The 21525-nt window shown below is 39.8% G+C and overlaps 2 protein-coding genes across 2 annotated transcripts; both read left to right on the top strand.

The window, feature by feature from the left end:
• The first annotated feature begins 335 nt into the window (after window positions 1–335).
• Window positions 336–9769, top strand: LOC125240487 (glycine-rich cell wall structural protein 1-like). Its single transcript, XM_048148381.1, has 6 exons — window positions 336–516; window positions 950–1111; window positions 7607–7850; window positions 7987–9075; window positions 9188–9450; window positions 9749–9769. The coding sequence occupies exons 1-6, from the start codon at window positions 382–384 to the stop codon at window positions 9767–9769; spliced, it is 1914 nt and encodes a 637-aa protein (XP_048004338.1). The 5' UTR covers window positions 336–381.
• Window positions 9643–13022, top strand: LOC125241095. Its single transcript, XM_048149410.1, has 3 exons — window positions 9643–11163; window positions 11396–11420; window positions 12907–13022. The coding sequence occupies exon 1, from the start codon at window positions 9782–9784 to the stop codon at window positions 11153–11155; it is 1374 nt and encodes a 457-aa protein (XP_048005367.1). The 5' UTR covers window positions 9643–9781; the 3' UTR covers window positions 11156–11163; window positions 11396–11420; window positions 12907–13022.
• The last annotated feature ends 8503 nt before the right edge of the window (window positions 13023–21525 follow it).

Genomic DNA, 21525 nt, shown 5'->3' with positions numbered 1-21525 from the left:
TTAGACGACGATATACACACTTATATCCATAGAAAACATCTATGACTCAGGAACAAATACCTGTGTTCATACATCACACAATTTAATGCCCTTACCGGGATTCGAACCCAGGACCATCGGCTAAGCAGGCAGGTCACTGCACCGCACCGACACCGACTAGACCAGAAAGTTTACACTGCGACTAGGCGAAATATAAAGTTGCCTAAATTCTCGTGTGCTTAATAATATCTAAAACTATTCGCTATCGCCGAAATTGGGTGGGTGAACTTATATCTATAGTGGGTTCATCTTGGGTTGCGGGTCGCGAGTGTGGGTCAAACGGCGGACAGTGGGCTGGCGCGCGCGTTTCGGCAGAGCGTTGTCGCGCCCCAGCACGTCGGCATGCGTCTTGCGCGCGCACGCTACCCGCCGCGACCTGCGCCCGCGCGGCCCGCACGCGCCGCCCGCACCGCTATACTCATCCTGGCCACCATCGGCACTTTGGGAGCCACCCGAATAATACCCGATACTCAGCAAGTATGAATAATGATTTATCCTCTGTTAGTTTAACTTTCATTTTCCGAATTCACGTTTCCTAGTTTTGCATGTTATTTTATAACGATGCAATTAGACAAGACAGTCTGTTTATTTCAGTTGCTATAAGCGATTAGACTGCGATCAATGGAATAGGGTGTATAAATGAAGACATTTGTTTTAACTAAGAAATTGAATGAAAATCTTACTTGTTTTAGTTACTTTTTCCTCCTCGATTCTTCATTACCGAGGGTCGCGTCGCGACCACAACATATTCTCATTTGGTTTAAAACTACTTACAATTTAATACTTAATGTATTCCTTATTTACAAAAAGAAATAGAGAACATGGTTTCATTAACTTTTCTGCGCCGGTGTAACCTATAGGCATAACCGATAGTCCTCTATTTATGTCACCCACAAAACTCAACTTTCAGTTAGAAATAGTGTGTCAAGAGCGTGTGAGCCAGCGGTGCTGGATATGGCAGCTCGCAGCTGGCGACGTCAGCCGAGCCGAGAAGAAACTGCACCGGGTCCCCCCGCAGTATGCATGCGGCATAAGCAACTCTAAATCATCGCATGATCATAAACAAATATTGGTAAGTAACTTTTGAAGTTTGTAATCTAAATACCTACATAATACCTACACATACCAATGTGAACTGAACACTACTGCCATGCGAATTATTACCAAGTGTACTTAATTTATTTGATCGGGTGTTAGGATAATTATGTCATTTATTTCATCATAGCAAATATGGCGGGGATACCTAGAACTCGATAGTCCTGTTGCCCATTTCTCAAAATTGAAAGTTACAAGTGGAAGTCTCTTTCCAACTTGTAGCTTCGAGAAATGGGCCCTTGGTACCTTAAGAATTCAGTGATTCAACTTTAACGATCATATCCTGTCGATCAGTAGCTTTACCTCGAGTCGCTCGCAGTATCAACCAATACCGACGTATTCACTAACGTCTGAGTGAATGACTTTCTACGCTACTCGCTTGTCGCATGTAGCCAGACTTAGGGCCCATTTAGACGGAACAAGAACTCGCATACGAGTTTTATTACATTGAGGTATTTTATGGCTGTGCAAAATTGTATGTAACCTCAACAGCCCGCAATGTAACTAAAATCGCAAGCGAATTCGCACGCCGTCTAAATCAGGCCTATCATCACCCAGCAAAAATCTATTAAGATTTCCATACAAGAAAATTTGCTTAAGCTTATGTATTTCGGTAACAGACGGTTAGGTGCAAACGAACCTTAGAACGAGTGAAATGATACAGAGTAGAGATGGGCCGAATATTCGGTAAATATTCGGTATTCGGCATATTAGGCAAGTTTTTCAATGTTCGTATTCGGCCGAATAATTCGGTTGCATTGCCGAATACTTACCGAATAAACAAAGTAAATAACTAATGTAGATCTTACGTATTCCATTGGATAATAAGCTCCTATTTTAGTAGCTTTCTAAGGAACTACTAAAAAGAGATAATTGCCTATGCGTCAAAATACTCAAAATATAAATACAAAGTTAAAAAAAACCGTAATTTAAGAGTTGAGAAGAGTTCAGAGTTGTTTTAACTACGTTTTAGTTAAATCCACTAAATCGTAAGACCACAATATGTAGTTCGAGTAACATGTAACCATTATCAATCATTTAATAGTTTTAATCTTAACATCCGCTTTAAAATATGGCGTAACCGAATATTCGGCCGAATGTTCGGTTCGGTAAGAGCTGAACCGAATGTTCGGCCGAATATTCGTATTCGGCAAAGTCCATATTCGGCCCATCTCTAATACAGAGGGTACATATGTTAAACACGAGTTAACGAATATGTCGGTGTCAAACTCATAGTAAGGTTATAAATAGCATCTAGTAGTTTACCGAGAGATATTTAGTTCTATCTCATTCGTCTCAAAAATAAAGATAGGTCTTAATAAAGACTGAGCGTTTGTCTACACGTTTTACTTGCTTTGTGGTTTATTCAGCTTCTTGCTGTTACCTAATTTGAATTGAAATTCAATTAGAAAATAAGAAACACTTGTATCAATGTTCCTCCGAGTTCAGATTCATAGGATACAATTCAGTGACGGATATAACAAAACGGTAATATACGATAAAGAAACTTGGAAGTTGCTATCTTAGTCGCTGACCTGAATTTAGAGATGGACGTAGTTGCCTACATAAAGGGGCGTTATCAAGACTAACACCAGATAATATTAGTGGCAGTTATGTATGAATTTTCATACTTTTAATAGGTTATGTCATTTAAAACCAGAAATGTGTATTTGTGATATAAGGTCAGAAGTTCAAACGTGTGTAGATATTTAATTAATAATCAACTGGTGATGGTTTTGTAGTGCTTTTTTACATTCGCAGACGAATATTGGCGTCCAATGTAATCGATTAAGAATAGTTATTGATACGTATGAACAATGCGATTAAGATAGGTAATTAAACGTAATCTTCTGAAGATATGTAAATAGTCTACCTCGATAGAAAAATTATTTCTATGTTTTTACTAGCACAAAAATAGGATCAGTCTTTTGAATATTGCCAAGACATATTTACCGTGATAAAGCAATACTGCTTCTGTGTTTTCTAATGTTTACCATACTTATTCTTATTGGCTACGTGCACGACAATTACGCCCACTACCATGTGAACTTGAAGTGGAAAATGTCAAAAAATGACATGTAAACAAACATTATATTTTAACGATTTTTCGTTAATTTTAAATAAATCGAATAACAAGAGCTACTATTTCAAGTGTAATTTAGGTAGATAGATTATAAAGACATGGATATAATACCAAAAATCAGTTTCCAAAGCATTACTCACGGTATAAACTTCCAACCCCAGACTACAGAAAGAGTCAATAAATTGGTACTGGCAGGGCACATAAGGAATCTTGAAGAACATAGGAGTAATGGTACAAGTTCTTCGAGCTAGTGATATGGTATTCGCTAAACCTCCGTCCCGTTAATGCCATATAAAACAAATCTAAACGTAAGTATCTAGTCATGTCCGCGGCCGCAGAAATATCCGACACGGGCCTAATCCCAGGCTAGGCCTGAATCTTTAAGCATAATCTTTTACGGTAGGAAAAATACTAACAGCGTATTGAACAATATTAGGTAAACAAAGCTTAAATATAATTTATTATAATGGTTTGTTTTGACATGTCACTTACGTTTTCTTTTCACCGTAGCTATCCATTTAGTTCTTTGATCCAATTTCCAGTGTGCTCTAAGTGACCGGCCACACCAGAGCGTCGCGTGTCTCGGGGCGCGCAACGGACGTCCGCGCCACGCCACCTGAGTGTAATTCAAAAAACGTCTCCTCAGTACATTTTGTATAGGAAGGACGTAAGGCGCGCCGCCTAGCGGCGAGGCGCGCGCCACGCCGCCGCCACGCCACCTGGGGCGCGTCTTACGTCCTTCCTATACAAAATGTACTGAGGAGACGTTTTTTGAATTACACTCAGGTGGCGTGGCGCGGACGTCCGTTGCGCGCCCCGAGACACGCGACGCTCTGATGTGGCCGGTACCTAAGAAACGCATAGAACGTGCAACGACTATTTATGCCATTATTTTTACAATTAACAACGAAACAACATTGATGCCCCATATCAAACATTACACATTGTATTATATTTTATGAGTTTTGATAGATGACAACCACAATCAGTGTCGATTTTGACCACCGCAAGCACTGCGATCGCTTTGCTTACCCCCTCTATGCACTTCGCACGAAGCCAATACACAGTGTTTAGTTTAATTCCGCATTCCTGAACATTATAGTTAAATTCCCAAAGAGCAACCTAGGTGCGTGTAGGTGCCTTATTTATTTTTATCTGTTAAGGCCTGTCCTGTTTATAACTTGATTCGGTTTTATTAGTATGAGCAGTGAGTACAATAACAGGGCTAAACGCATACACTAACTCGGACTATCGATTTTCAAAATTATATTTATACGAGTATGTCATAACTCATAATTTCCAATTGTTTGGTTGAACGCTACTCGTTATCTTGCACAACTGGTATCTTATGTAGTCAAAGAGACATGCCCATAAAATTACATGTAGTTATTTGTGACATTTACTTGTAGGTAGCTCCACTCCTTCGCGGATGTTGCTAACAAGCACAGTATTAGAGTAAAACCGATCAAGTACACTGTCACGGTGACAATAATTAATATACTTTTATTAGAATACATTTAGTACAGAAATTAAATGTCAAAATGTAAACCAATGCGTCTATTCTTGCGATTTTCTCGACATTCGTTGGGCGGCTTCATTTGAATACATTTGAAAGATAAAGTTCTCTTTGCCAAGGTTGGCCTTATTGCCTTGACCTTTTTTGTCAGCCTACTAAACGCTATCGTAAATAGGCCAAACAACAATGATTGAGGCAACACATTCCTCATTGAGAAGGCGATATTCACATAAATTAACAAGGTTCTAATTAAAACCACAATAATAAAAACTGAACACGAGGTATTATTGTCTATTTCAATGTTATTATACCTCTATTTTGTAAAATGGAATAAATAGCATTAGCCTTTCGCTTGGCAAATGCAAATTGATGTAACTTATACACGGTGTAACATGAGGAACCCGAACGATTTTATCCACGCATTTCTGAGGTCAAATCAAGTAAAAAATGTTCTATGGATTTAAGTTAATTTCTCCAAAAGTAAAAAAAAACGGCCAAGTGCGAGTCGGACTCGCCCACCGAGGGTTCCGTACAAACTTTCAATACTTGAATCATCAAATGTACTTAATTCATATAACTCTACAGACTTGACTAAATCCCTCAAGACTCAATTTCCCACATAACGAGTAATATTTTAATATACAATTTTATTGTTAGACAACGTCCAAAGAAAATCAAGACAATTTGACGTCAATAGTTTAGGTACGTTACAACAGTGTCGTAAGGACGCTCCTGATCTGATACTGACCCGACCCAACAATATATCAGAAAAAACGCGATGCAGGAAATGAGCGCTCAACGTACAGCGACATCTATCGGCAAATTAAGTAAACTAATGTGCGCGAGCTTAAAGTATGGAAGATGATTCTTATGGGATAATTATTTCGTGAACCGATTTTAATCATTTTTCCTCTTTTTGAAAGAAGGTACTTTTATTGTTATTCAGTAAAAAGTACAGGTACAATAATAAACACCCGCAAGGTTGGTAAAATTGAAAATGATAAATTTTATTTTTCCTGTAACATTTATTATGATAGCCTTATTTGGTAAAAAATTCATAAATTTTCGTTGGTAAACTTCGGAGATACGGGGGTTTACATTTTCCTTGTAAAAACGACTTTTTTTCCACAATTAAAAAATTATAAAAAATAGTTTTGATATGTATGTACAGTCAGCAAAAAAAGTGGTTTACAACTTTTCGACCTTATGTGTTTAACATAGGGTCGAAAAGTGGTAATCCATTTTCTTGGGTGACTGTACAGTTTGAGCTCTTTCTAACGACCCCACTTGACCTAGTAACTTGACATTTATAGTTTACCCCCCTTTCATTTTGGTCATTTTCTATATAATCTATATAATACGTTCCAAAACGTGCAAAACTGAATGTAATTGATATAGAATATTCTGGAAAGTTCTGATATTTTCTAGAATTATCTAGAACGTTCCAAAATGTGCAAAACTGAATACAGTTGATATAGAATGCTCTGGAAAATTCTAATATTTTCTAGAATGTTCTAGAACGTTCCAAACTGTGTTAAACTGAATTAAGTTTTACATATTTATGAAATTTCTACATTATTCCATAAGTTTTCAGAACTTTCTAGAACATTCCATATCGATTGAAACATTTACACACATTCTGGACTTTTCTAGATCATTTGAACATTCCAGAACATTCTTATGAACAACATTAAGTTTTACACGTTTTGGAACGTTCTAGAATATTCTAGAAAATATAAGAACTTTCCCGAACATTCTAAATCTAAATATATAAAAGAAGAAACTGACTGACTGACTGACTGGCTGACTAACATATCAACGCACAGCCGAAACCGCTGGTCCTAGAGATTCCAAATTTGAGAGGGATATATTAATAAATAAAATAAAAAATACTTTATGATTGTAGAGGTTCACGATGTTCATAAGTATTCCAAATTTCAAGTCGATAGCATAAGTAGTTTTCGAGATATTTAGAAATGTGACAGACAGACAGACAGACGGACAGAGCGTCGCCCTAAGGGTTCCTTTTGTACCATTTTGGTATGGAACCCTAAAAAAGTGTATGTTTGTATGTATTTTTACCTGAATATTAAATATCATTCAGAAAACTGGCACTTATAATCAATCATATATATTATATATTTTTCTTAAACTACTTTCACGTCGAGAACTAAGGTCGTAAACACGACCGAAGGAAGTGTTTTAAATCAACACGAATTTTCTCTTCCCACGTGTATTTTACGACGTTTTTCAAGGGAACGTTTTAAATCGACACGAGTTACGAATTTCCTTTTCCCATGTGTATAGTACGACGTTAGATGGCCCTCCGAAGTTTCGGCCTGAAATATAATGAACCACTCCTCGCACTAGTGCGTAAAAAACACCGCACACATCCGCAAACATCTGCACTGAAATATGTTGCGTCTTAAATAGTTATTTGTTTTACAAGGAGCAAAATTGTTGTTTACGCACGTGACAATATTGAAGCCCGAGCAAGCGAAAGATTCCAATATTGAACCGCGAGCGTAGCGAGTGGTTCAAAAAGTGGAATCTTGAGCGTTGCGATGGTTTCAAGGTACGAAGGTTAAACAAACTTTGCCGCCGAGTGAAACACAAAACTTTTCACCACACCAACATGATCAAAATACTGACTATAAAACATCAAACTAAATCAAATCTATCAATTTGTTCAATGTTTATAATTCAAATCATCATTTCTACCAGCCAGCTCAAGAAATCCAGTTAAAATTTGTATGAAATTACTTTGCACTCTTGTGGATAAAATGCAATTTTGCTATCTGTTGTACGAATAGCAAAGTAAGCCTGTTGGTGTGGTGAAAAACACATTATTTATTCCCACGTGGTTTTTACAGATCTACTCTCCGGGTAACGATGTTACGGTGACAACATGTAAAAGAACGATCCATCTACCAATGGACTCTTTGAACAACTGGAGCTTAGATCACCAGATAGGACCAAGACAACGCAGACAGGCTCCGTATAGAGGAAGGTTCAGAGGACAGACTCAATCACAATATTTGGCAATAGAACAAGGAGCAAAGGATGAAGGCAAAGCGGAAGCGATTTCTGCAGCAGATACATCTAAAGCTGTTGTCAGTAAGTATGACAAAATAAAATATAGTCCCAAGATTTATATCTCGATTTAAACCTTCCATTTATATCTCGCACGGAAGCGATCATGATTGTTAATTAATTGGAAATTTCAATTATTTTACTTCGTATAATTTTACAGGTGGCAGAAGCGGTATGGGCCAAGCTCAAAGTCAGTCCATGTACGATCCCAGTTGCGATGAATGTGTTGATCGCTACGCACCTGATGTAGGAAGTTTACGACGTCCAACAGGGGGCAACGAAAGAATACCTGCTGGTGGAGACTGGAATCAAGGAGGGGGTCCGGGTAGTTATATAGGTGGCCCTGGTAGCCATGGAAGGGGACCAGGTAGTTATGGGGGTCCAGGTGGTAATGAGGGGGGACCGGGAGCTTATGGCGGAGGACCAGGTAGTTTAGGTGGACCAGGTCCAGGAGGTGTAGGCGGTCCGGGCACCTACGGAGGTGGACCTGGAGGTGTAGGAGGTGCACCTGTAGGCGTAGGGGGCGGTCCGGGCACCTTCGGAGGTGGACCTGGAGGTGTAGGAGGTGCACCTGGAGGTGTAGGGGGCGGTCCGGGCACCTTTGGAGGTGGACCTGGAGGTGTAGGAGGTGGTCCGGGCACGTACGGAGGTGGACCTGGAGGCGTAGGGGGCGGTCCGGGCACCTTCGGAGGTGGACCTGGAGGTGTAGGAGGTGCACCTGGAGGTGTAGGGGGCGGTCCGGGCACCTTTGGAGGTGGACCTGGAGGTGTAGGAGGTGGTCCGGGCACGTACGGAGGTGGACCTGGAGGCGTAGGGGGCGGTCCGGGCACCTTCGGAGGTGGACCTGGAGGTGTAGGAGGTGCACCTGGAGGCGTAGGGGGCGGTCCGGGCACCTTTGGAGGTGGACCTGGAGGTGTAGGAGGTGGTCCAGGCACGTACGGAGGTGGACCTGGAGGCGTAGGGGGCGGTCCGGGCACCTTCGGAGGTGGACCTGGAGGTGGTCCAGGCGCCTACGGAGGTGTACCTGGAGGTGTAAGCGGCGGTCCGGGCACCTACGGAGGTGGACCTGGAGGTGTAGGAGGTGGTCCGGGCACGTACGCAGGTGGACCTGGAGGCGCAGGGGGCGGTCCGGGCACCTTCGGAGGTGGACCTGGAGGTGTAGGAGGTGGTCCGGGCATGTACGCAGGTGGACCTGGAGGCGCAGGGGGCAGTCCGGGGTCCGGGCACCTTCGGAGGTGGACCTGGAGGTGTAGGAGGTGGTCCGGGCACGTACGGAGGTGGACCTGGAGGGTCGTAGGGGGCAGTCCGGGCTCCTGGAGGCGTAGGGGGCAGTCCGGGCTCCTACGGAGGTGGACTTGCAGGTGTAAGCGGTCCAGGCAGCTACGGAGGTGGACCTGGGGGTGTAGGTGGTCCGGGCACGTACGGAATTGGACCTGGAGGCGTAGGAGGCGGTCCGGGCACCTACGGAGGTGGACCAGGAAGTGTAGGCGGCGGTCCGGGCACCTACGGAGGTGGACCTGGAGGAGTAGGGGGCGGTCCGGGCACCTACGGAGGTGGACCTGGAGGTGTAGGCGGCGGTCCGGGCACCTACGGAGGTGGACCTGGAGGTGTAGGCGGCGGCCCGGTTACCTACGGAGGTGGTCCCAATACTGTAGGAAGTGGACCGGGTATTCAAGGAGGTCTCGATAGCAATGGAGCGGGAACGGGTAGTTACGGAGGTTTACCATATTTTGCACCGTTCTTCGGTAAAGATTTATCCCTTATGTCAGGAATCGCACCTGGCGTACGACAAGGTTCAACTATTTTTTGCTGCGTAGTCGGTCCGAATCCTCCTCAATACATAGGGACAGGTGGAGATGGATCTGGAATTAACGGCAACACAAGCCCGACAGTATTTAACATAGGAGGGAATAACCCACCAGGCGTACCCGGTGTTCCAGTAGGAAACAATCAGAATGGTGGACAAGGTACTTATCATCCAGGAGTTCATGGGACTTATCTACCAGGAGGACAGGGTAATTATCAACCCGGGGGTCAGGGAATTTATCAACCCGGGGGTCAGGGAACTTATCTCCCGGGAGGACAAGGTAATTATCAACCCGGCGCAGCAGTTCTTAATCGACCCGTTGGTCAGGGTACTTATCAGACAGGCGGACAGGGTAACTATCAACCCGGTGGTCATGGTAATAATCTGCCTGGCGTTCAGGGTAATAGTCAACCTGTTGGACAAGGAATTAATCAGTCCGGCGGTCAAGGTACTTATCAACCGAGCGGACAGGGAACTGTTCAACCCGGAGGTCAGGGTACATTTCAACCAGGGGTTCAAGGTATTTATCAACCAGGAGGACAGGGTAATTATCAACCTGTTGGGCAAGGAACTATTGCAACCGGTGGGCAAGGAACTAATCAACCTGGTGGCCAGGGTACTTATCCAGCAGGGGGACAGAGAAATTATCAACCCGGTGGACAGGGAACTTATCAAACCGGTGATCAGAGTAACTACCAACCTGGGGGCCAGGGCAACTATCCACCTGGGGGGCAGGGTAGTTATCCACCCAGCGGGCAAGGAACTGCTCGACCTGGTGGTCAGGGTACTTACCAACCTGAGGGACAGAGCAACTATCAACCTGGTGGGCAGGGTACTTATCAAACAGGGGGACAGGGTAACTATCAACCCGGTGGACAAGGAACCATTCAACCCGGGGGTCAGGGTAATTATCAACCTGGTGGACAGGGTAACTATCTACCTGGTGGCCAGGGTACCTACCAAACAGGGGGACAGGGTAATTATCAACCTGGTGGGCAGGGGTCTAATCAACCTGGCGGTCAAGGTACTTATCAAACAGGGGGACAGGGTAATTATCATCCCGGAGGACAAGGAAATATTCAATCCGGCGGTCAGGGTACTTATCAACCAGGGGGACAGGGTAATTATCAACCTGGTGGGCAAGGGACTAATCAACCTAGTGGGCAGGGTACTTATCAAACCGGGGGACAGGGTAATTATCAACCCGGCGGGCAGGGAACTAATCAACCTGGTGGTCAGGGTAACTATCAACCTGGGGGACAGGATAATTATCAACCTGGTGGCCAGGGGCCTAATCAACCTGGTGGGCAGGGTACCTTTCAACCTGGGGGACAGGGTAATTATCAACCCGGCGGGCTGGGAACTAATCAACCTGGTGGTCAGGGTAACTATCAACCTGGGGCTCAGGGTACTTATCATACTGGGGGACAAGGTACTTATCAACCTGGGGGACAAGGTGGTTATCAACCAAATGGACAGGGTACACCAGTGTGGAACAATCAACCGGGCAGACAGGGAATAGAACAAACAGTGAGTGACAATATTTGCATTTCTCTGTGATTTCTAAAATTGGTTATTATAGCGATATGCCTCATTGAGAATAATAATGTAATATTCAGATTTAACATTGTAAACACATAGCTATCAGTCAACTCAACGATTAGTGACAAGTACGATATTCATTGAGTGAAACATATTATATGTATATACTTAGCAGTTCACTGTCTGAATAATTGATAAAAATAATGATTTTTTTTTTCAGGGTCTTGATTCTAGTGGAACCCAAAGTAAGTCTATAAAATGATATCTTATTTCAATACCTAACGTAACACATAGGGCAACATTTACGATTAAGGGTAGGTATGATGATCAGAGCATTCAGAGCACCATAACATCACCGACTACATGTCAATATGTCGTTTATACGTCAGCTATTGGCTACGTGCACGACAATTAGGTACGCCCACTACCATGTGAACCTGAAGTGGAAAATGTCAAAAACTGACATGTAAACAAACATTATATTTTAACGATTTTTCGTTAATTTTAAATACATCGAATAACAAGAGCTACTATTTCAAGTGTAATTTAGGTAGATAGATTATAAAGACATGGTTATAATACCAAAAATCAGTTTACTCACGGTATAAACTTCCAACCCCAGACTACAGAAAGAGTCAATAAATTGGTGCTGGCAGGGCATATAAGGAATCTTGAAGAACATAGGAGTAATGGTACAAGTTCTTCGAGCTAGTGATATGGTATTCGCTAAACCTCCGTCCCGTTAATGCCATATAAAACAAATCTAAACGTAAGTACCTAGTCATGTCCGCGGCCGCAGAAATATCCGACACGGGCCTATTACCAGGCTAGGCCTGAATCTTTAAGCATAATCTTTTACGGTAGGAAAAATACTAACAGCGTATTGAACAATATTAGGTAAACAAAGCTTAAATATAATTATAAAAAATAAATTATAATGTTTTGTTTTGACATGTCACTTACGTTTTCTTTTCACCGTAGCTATCCATTTAGTTCTTTGATCCAATTTCCAGTGTGCTCTAAGAAACGCATAGAACGTGCAACGACTATTTATGCCATTATTTTTACAATTAACAACGAAACAACATTGATGCCCCATATCAAACATTACACATTGTATTATATTTTATGAGTTTTGATAGATGACAACCACAATCAGTGTCGATTTTGACCCCCCTCCATGCACTTCGCACGAAGCCAATAATGTGACTAAATAGGTTGCATTCAATAGATACCTACCTGAATAGTAGGTATATTAGGTAGGTATTGGCGCAATTTCATTAAGTCGATAGGGCCCGCATGCGGGGTACGAGAGATTTTTGGAAAGCGTGCCACAGGGCCCGCATTCGAGGAAACGTTTTCATTAGTCGATCGGGTCCGCATTCGGGGTGCGAAAGATTTCTGAAACGCTTGCCACAGGGCCCGCATTCGGGGAAATTAAATGGTAATAGTAACTTTCATTGGTTGTTATCTCGCTTGCGGGGAGTCCCCGCATGCTGCATACCTAACGAGTTAACGACCAATTAAATTGCACCACTTTCATTGGTTGTTATCTCGCCTGCGGGGTCTCCTCGTATGCTGTATACCGAACTTGAAATTGAACTAATGAAATTGCGCCAATATGGTGTATATAACACGTAATACAAGATATTTGTATATAACTTAATAAATATTTCAATGTCAGACCCAAATAACGTCAATTTAATCTGTACCCTTATTACTTTGTTCTAGGTCCGCCACAGAACGTGATTGATCCCAATGCTATAACAGCTGACGGAGAGGATTCACAAGCAGAATCGAGTATCACACAAAATTCAAATGGAACCATGGCTATGGCTTCTTCCAACGGAGGAAATAATAAAGGTCGGGCCAAAACACAAGTCAGCGGGACATATGCAGGAAGTGGCACATTCCAAGCTCAAGCTGAAATTAGTGACGAAAGTAAAGGAGCACAAAGTGAAGTCTCAGGGGGAAAACACGGTGCAATCAGTATTGCTCAAGGGCATAGCAAGAATAGTAAGTCTCAAGCAAATGTTAATCTTGGTTCTGAAACCGGATCTTTAACTTCGGGTGCTCAAAGCGACGGAGTAATGCATTCATCAAATACCCAAGTCCAAGGCGGAGTTAAAGGGGGATCAGCGGAGGCACAAGCTCGTGGTCCAGGAAGTACTTCTTCCCAGGCGCAAATCGGTTTTACCCCATATAAAGATAGCGATAGAGCAAACCATGACAAATTCAAAACTCCATTTGTTGGTGCTGGTAAAGCATCTTCTCATTCTAACGGGCGTATTGGAGAGTCGCAATCACAGCTGGAAGGCACTTTCAAATATGGAATTAAATATACAGGAGCAGCTCAATCTGGGGCTAGCTTGGATAAAGATGCAGTATTCACCAGTCGACTACCTTTTAACAAAATCGACGTCTTTGATAAAAGCGATATTAATATAAATGTTGATGACACAGAGAGACCGCAAGATGTTACACCTGTGCCTTTGCCTTTGCCGGACATAAATGACGTACAAAATAATATTGTCAATATAACTGAAAACCCACAAGACCAATCTACCGGCAGATTAGGGGGTCATAGCCACCTGGATCACCATATGCCGGGCAGTGATAATAAAGCTGCTTCCACAAGCCCGCCTACGGCAGGAAACACACGATCGTTCCAACCACCATATGCAAATAATAACGATTTCGATTATACGAGCGATAAAGAAGATAATCCTACCGAAGACTACGACGGAGACGGAGGGTTTGGCCCTGAAGGAAGTGACCCCGTAGATGGAGAGTACAACTATGATGAGTTTGGAAAAGATACCGAGACACATCAATCTTTGCATACTCCGAGCAGAAAAAGTTTTGAAATCAAACAAAGTAACGGCGGAAATACTCAACACATTGTACTAGGGGCATTGCATGGTCAAGACGCTGTAATAACACAAAGAAATACTGATCTAAGACCGGACGAAAGCAGAATTTACCAGCCCGGCGAGAGTGTACCGGGAACCGGAGGGTATACCATTCCCGTTGGATTTACAGGAAGCGTCAAATCTGTGGCTTCCAAGCAAAACACGTATGCCATTGGTTCGAGACGTTCTCCATCACAAGCTCAAACAGTTTCCATAACTCCTGGAAGTGGTAAAGTGAAATACGTGTATCCTAACCTTAATATCCCGCCTCACGGGAAATATGTAGCGCCAAAGGACTTGAGATCTTACTCTAATAACAATAAGGACGATAATAACAGATATGTCTCCGTTTCAAAGTCAGTAACGGGAGATTTAGACGGTGAAAATAACATAAGAAAACAATATTCACATACATATTACACGAAATCATCATCTTGCGGATATTTTACCTTTACTTGCACTATGGTTAGTGGGCCCAGTGGTCGTAAAAAAGTATGCAAACCAAAAATACCCACTAACCCTGATGGGACACCCATGAGATGTTGAAATATAAGAAATAGCTACATCTAGAAAAATTACTGTGTAAAACATAATTGCCTTTAATTATCAAATAATGTAATAAAGTATACTATTTTACCCATTCATGAATCCAATGAAAACTGCGATTGTAACATAAAAACAAAAAGTTATTACTAGTCATAAACAAATATATTTGCAGAAAAAATAACTATTGATATTGTCAAGTATTTTACGAAGCTTTTTTTAACTAGCGTAAAGTATATTTAGTAAGATCTAGTAATCTAAGGTTTGTTATTGGCTGAGCCGGTCACCGCTACTAAAATTTGTCCAAATTCAAACCAAAGTTTTTTTTCCCGAAATTGTTTTTTATCTTACCAACCTAATACTATGTGTATAGTGTTAGTGTTTAATGTATATATGTAGTATAGCATATAAATATGTTGCCACGCCCTAATAGGGTCCATGAGCACGTATACCTACTTTGTAACATCTTATAATATAACACCATGGATGCAATAAATAAATATGAATATGAATACTGTGGTTGCAGAAATGGTTATATTTGATCAAATTTCAGTAGCAGATTACTCAATTTCTTAAAAATAAGATGTCATTATTTTCCCTTAAGCATAAACATGTGTAAACTAAGTATTAAAAATATTAAAACATATTTTAAAATAATGTTTTCAATTTTATTTTCGTGTCCTTTTAATAGACAGTGTAACATGAGGAAACCGAAGTATTTTAACATTTTTAACCATGTATTTGGTGTTAGGGCTACAAAAATCGCTAACATCCTGGACATTAAATAGTTCGAAAACAAAAATCACAAAGGTAAGTGCGGTCTATGTCCCGGTAAATATACTTAAGTCAAAGAACGATCTTGTTTTCTTCTTTGTCGTTACACTCTTGGCAGAGTGGTAGTCGTCACATCAGGGGTGGTAGCAAGGTTAAGAGGATACGGTAGCGAAAATGCTAAAATGGAAAGGAGCCCCCCTTTCAACTTGGGAATTTTAGTTAAATATACAAGTGTTATTAACTAGATTTATCGAAAAAAAATTGTCCATTAAGAACAACTCAGTCAAAAGATATTTCAAAAAAATCTTTAAAATCGAGGTTCCGCTCTCGACTCTTTCCTCCTTCAAAACTTAATCAATCGGAACGAAATTTGAGAATCTGAATAACAATGAAATAATCTATGTCGGACCGTTTAGCTTTTTTGGTTAATTGTTACCAATCTTGAGTATCACACCTTTTTTTGCGCCACAATGAAAAAGGCGTTTTTGGAAATTTTTGATTGGCTCTAGAATCTTTAAAAAGCAGAATATCAAAAAAATCAAAACGGTCCGACACAGATAAAAATAATAACAATCTGTGTTGAAAAAATTATTGCTCTATCTTCAAAAACCAGGGAGGAAATAGTCGAGAGCGTTTGTATGGAGAATTGACCCCTACCGTATCGTCTTAACAATGCATGGCCACTCCTTACGCATTCGCTACTTTTAGCATACGCTATTAGAATAGCTTAATTAAGTAGCTTATAAGTAAAATTTGCATGCTTATTCAAGTAGAATGTACGCACTTTTTGTATACTTACACTTAAGAACTCACTGTAACACTACATTTTTGCAAATAAATATTGATTGATTGATTGATTGATTGATTCGTAGAGTGGGCCACTGAATGCAGCCTTGACTTGGCCAGTCCATAGCATCTGAACCTTGTCCAGGACACTCCTAGCTTTCTTCTGCAGCACCACATTTCTAGGAACTTGCTTCAATATAAACACTACTCATCAAAATCACTTTTAAACCACCTCCTACAAAAAGTGAGGCCAAAATAGTAATTAGGTACTTAAATGTAAATGTTACGAGTACTATACTATCTATGTTGATCTGTGTAAGGTGTCCCCAATATTTATTTATTTATTTTATTTATTTTACCGTGGGGCTCAGTCAATCTGTGTGAGAATGTGCTAAAATATTTATTTATTTTTCACCTTAGATGAGTTCGGTGACATTTCCAAAAATTCTAAATTTACTATGTTCGCAAAATATTTTTGAAAAATAATTTATACTTTGACGAAGAATAATAAAATTTATTTTCACCACACCAACTGGTAAAGGCTTACTTTGCTATTCGAAAACAGATAGCAGAATTGCATTTTATTCACAAGAGTGCAAAGTAATTTCATACAAATTTTAACCTGATGTCTTAAGCTGGCTGGTAGAATTTACCTATGAATGATGATTTTGAATCATAAATATTTAATAAATTGATAGATTTGATTTAACTTGATGTTTTATAGTTAGTATTTTGTTCGTGTTGGTGTGGTGAAAAATTTTGTGTTTCACTCGTTGGCAAAGTTTGTTTAACCTTCGTGCCTTGAAACCCTCGCAACGCTCAAGGTTCCACTTTTTGAACCACTCGCTACGCTCGCGGTTCAACATTGGAATCTTTCGCTTTTCGAGTATCACAACAACTACTTTGCCTGCATGCATGATTTTTTTCTTTTAACGAGAAATTAATACATGTGGTAGACAATGGTTTTCTGACTAGGAAAAATAATAAAAAAAATATTTAACATCGATTTTAATACTAAATCAGTGTTAGAAGTAACATAGGCTAAATCTGGTAAAATTTATAAGTGGATGTCAATGTCTAATATGACAAGTTGGAAAGAGACTTCCGCTTGTACAGTCAAGTGTAAAAATATGGGTGCGTACAACTTATCAAAAATATGTCCCATAGCACTTTATGTCGGCGGAATAAGGTCTCGGTACATATTTTTGAGCGGATAAAATCGATACGTATTTTTGCACTTGACTGTACAACTTCCAGTTTTGAGAAATGGGCCCCTGGGGTACACTTTTTTGTATCGGCGTTGTCTGTCCCGGTATTAAGGTACAGCGGGGCTAATCTCGCCTGGGGAACAATTGTAACTAATCCATTTTTTCAATTATTATACTATGATGTTGAGTTGTATGATGATGATGATGTATCCACTGAACACGCCTACCATATATAACCGATGGACACTCTATTTAATAATGCAAACACACAAACATGGAAAAAAGGGACCAGTTATATTTGCCTCCCAGTCGAGACTTGCTTGCTGTACCTTATATCGTCCTTGGTGTTAGGTATGTTTTTGTCACGTTATATGGTCCCACGCTTTGAGTAAAAACGTGGGACCATAGTGCATGACTCACCATGCACCAAAAGTGCATGACTGGTGCTGTCCTCATTTTGTGGTAAATCTTATGGATTCATTAGTTTCAACGGTTGCCGCTAGAATTAATGTTGGTCATGTCCAACTCGCAGGTACATTGTTCAATAAGATTGCGTGTATTTGTGACAACTACTTATGACAACCATCGCCATGCCTCCCTTCCCTTTCTTTTGTTTTTTTAGCATCAATCAATCTGCATGAAAGATCTTTTTTTTTGGTTTTTTAGCATCAATCTGCGTGAAAGATCTACAAGTATAAGGAGTTGCATCAACCACATTTGACAGACACATCATCGTCAAGCTGCAGACGTCTATGAACTTCCCTTCCCATACAATAAAATTTAACGAACGCTTTAACGGTGACAGACGGTTTGATGCAACCGGCCCTAATTATATTAATATTAATTATGTTATGAGCCGCGGTCCTGGGTTCGAATCCCGGTAAGGGCATTTATTTGTGTGATGAGCACAGATATTTGTTCCTGAGTCATGGATGTTTTCTATGTATATAAGTATGTATTTATCTATTTAAGTATGTATATCGTCGCCTAGCACCCAAAGTACAAGCTTTGCTTAGTTTGGGGCTAAGTTGATCTGTGTAAGGTGTCCCCAATATTTATTTATTTAATTAAAGTACGGAGCGTAAATAAGCGGAAGTGCTTTATTTTAAGATGGAAAATGAAATATTTTTTCTTCTTTTGATACAATTTATTGACATGAATTAATTACATTCATATAATGACAAAGATACAATTTTTAAATCACATTGACGTGTAAAATCAATTACACTCAATTACATATTAGTATTTTATTTAATAAAATTGAGTAAGTACCTTCACTATGCAAAATATATAGGTATTACATGATATTACCAATCGTACAATCAAAAACAGGTCAACATAACTACATATAGATAAATAAGTGTCGATGTGCTTATGGATTGTAGTACTGCGGCATTTGATCGATAATTGAATCGGAAACGGCAATTTCCTGACGCTAGAGTACCTACCTACAGCACTATCACAAATCCTAAAGCATAGAGTACCTTATACATACTGTCTGCATTAGGTAAATAGTTTGTTGAGAAGTTTTTACTATGACATTGATGCATCAAGGCAGTTTTCAGAGAAGGTTACCGTAAACCACATTCGCGTATTGCCTCGCTGTCACACTTAGGCCCACTTGCACCAACCACTTGACTCAGGCCACTCAGGGTTAGTGAGCTGTCATCTGTCAAATTCCATATAAAATGGTGGGTTAACCCTCCATTTTCGTTGGTGCAAGTGGCCCTTACGAGTACTTGTCGGACGTAGTGTGACGTGTTTCGCTTTACGTAATATACCCTAACAGTCTTAAGAAGTAAAATTATTTATGAACGACCCTTCATCGATAGTGGTGGTGCGATGCGACCGATTCCATGAAGCAAGTTTATTTGATTATCTAAGTACAGAATAATTCTATTTCACGACAGAATTGCTTAGGTATAAAACGTATTCGTAGTAGGAATAGCTAAAAGGGAGCGGATAAAAGGTGGCGCGACAATCCATTAAATAATAATTTATAAAAACCTCAAAAAGTAATTACAATTAATATTCTTATAAAAACATTGAATGTCGTAAGACCCATCATTCGTTTTCCAATTGAACCATGTTGAACAAGGGTGCGAATTCCGTTTGTTTTAAAAATCGGTGAAACAAAAAATGCTATTTGTTTAAAAAAATTATAGGTTGCAATATATGTACAATTGGATCATAAGAAGTTAAGACGTTCGCAGCGTCGGGCCGGGCGTGAGTCTGAGCACGGGTAAGCGAAAAAGGTGACGCCCGCATATTATTATTTACCTACTCGTATAGGTATAATTTAATTTCACTCGTGCGTGCAGTGCGACGTTGCGGACGCCCTCAAGAGCTAAGATTTATTCTTGCATTTATGTTTATGTCACAGTTAAATGCTTATTATGAATGACGATTATAAAGTGAAGTTCACAATTAAAAACATGGAATGGTTACTTAAATATCATGTAGAAATTGGAATGCAACAAGAAACAGTATTTTATTTATTTTATTATCATTACTAAAGTAAATGCATATAACGATATCACATTCAAATCTGAGTAGTTACCTACCGGATTAAAAAAGAAAATTCTAAGTAATAAAATATTATGACTACGATCCATAATTTCAGAACTCGACGGTTAAATCCTTTTTTCTACTCTCGAACTGTTATTCGTCATTTACAGGGTCGTGCATAGATCTTTAAAACCCTACATAAATGTCTATTCCCCAAAGCCAGCGCCCGCTGGCTTTCAGCGCATGCGCGCAGTAACAAAATTGAAAACGCATTGTTTTGGCTCTGTAACCATGGCAACGCATTGTTATAACGATACTGCGCGCATGCGTGACTGTGACTGCAGCTGGGCTGACAGTTCAAACCTTTGCGTCAAAATACAGGAAACAGTATGAATTTCACGAAAGGTTTTCTAGAAAACTATTAAAAACTAAGTGCATGGTCGTAGAAAAAGTATTGTATGCAACGGTGTTTAACTGATTCAAAAAATACTCGTGGCGTCTTTATTAACACGCCACTAGTCTTTTTTGACCTCCTTTAAACGCCTGTTGCATAAAATACTATTCCAGGCTTAGCACGATTCATCGACCACATACGCGCAAGTACAATTTCAACTAGTATTCTATTTGAGGTTTAAATTAGATTGCACAGATTGCAGGTTTAAATTATTGGGAAAACATTGTTGTTTGATGTGGCATGAAAAATGATTGATAAGTGATTATTGGAGTGAGGTAAAATACTTATAGGATATAGTCTCATAAATGAGCAAAATTTTACAATTATTTAGAGCAATGTTTTAGAATATTTAGGTAGTAATTATATACATCATTGTCATAGGTAATGTCACTAAATGTCAAAATGATGTTTGAGATGCGACGAGTCGTCTGAGAGCGTCTTACCTTTTTACGATTTTCATTTGGTCTCTGAAGAAAAATTGTTAAGTTTATTTAATCAATGAAACATTTTCAAACACCGAGTAGTGTCCTTAATCACTTTACTAACGCTTAACTTAGTAGTGATATTCAGCAATTCCCGTCAACTTTGTACAATGCCACGTCAGCAAATTTTAATTGATCCTATTTTGTTACCAACATTTAGTAATATTATTCGACTTTCGTAAGATATATACAGGATAATTGTTATAATTAAGAAAATATAGATACTAGAGAACCTTAATGACAAAATAAAACTTAATAAAATCTCAATTCATCAAAAAAATCTTGGTAACAAAATAGGAATTAATAAAAACAAATTTAACTTTTCCCTTAATTTTTGTACAAACTTTTCGAGAACTGCTGTATTAGTAAATATTTAAAGGGATCATTGAAGTAAACTTCCCGATAACCGAAAGTGACTGGCGGTGCGACAAATAAAATTCGCGCATTAAACGAAATTACAATACGTAATGCTGCTGCCTCTGTGATGTGATGACGTGTCCTGAATATGGCCTATTGGACACTCTGGAATGTTTACAATATAAATTATATTACTTAATTAAGTACATCGAATTAAATATATCAGTAAAACATTATAATAATTATTGTAATGTAAATATTTTTTTATCATAGATTTGTCTTTAATCTCCAATATAATAATCATATTTAAGTACGTAGGGTCGACT

This window comes from Leguminivora glycinivorella, chromosome Z (genome assembly GCF_023078275.1).
Source record: "Leguminivora glycinivorella isolate SPB_JAAS2020 chromosome Z, LegGlyc_1.1, whole genome shotgun sequence".
NCBI lineage: Eukaryota > Metazoa > Arthropoda > Insecta > Lepidoptera > Tortricidae > Leguminivora > Leguminivora glycinivorella.
Note: the sequence above shows the minus strand (reverse complement) of the source record. Positions and strands in the feature narration are given on the sequence as shown.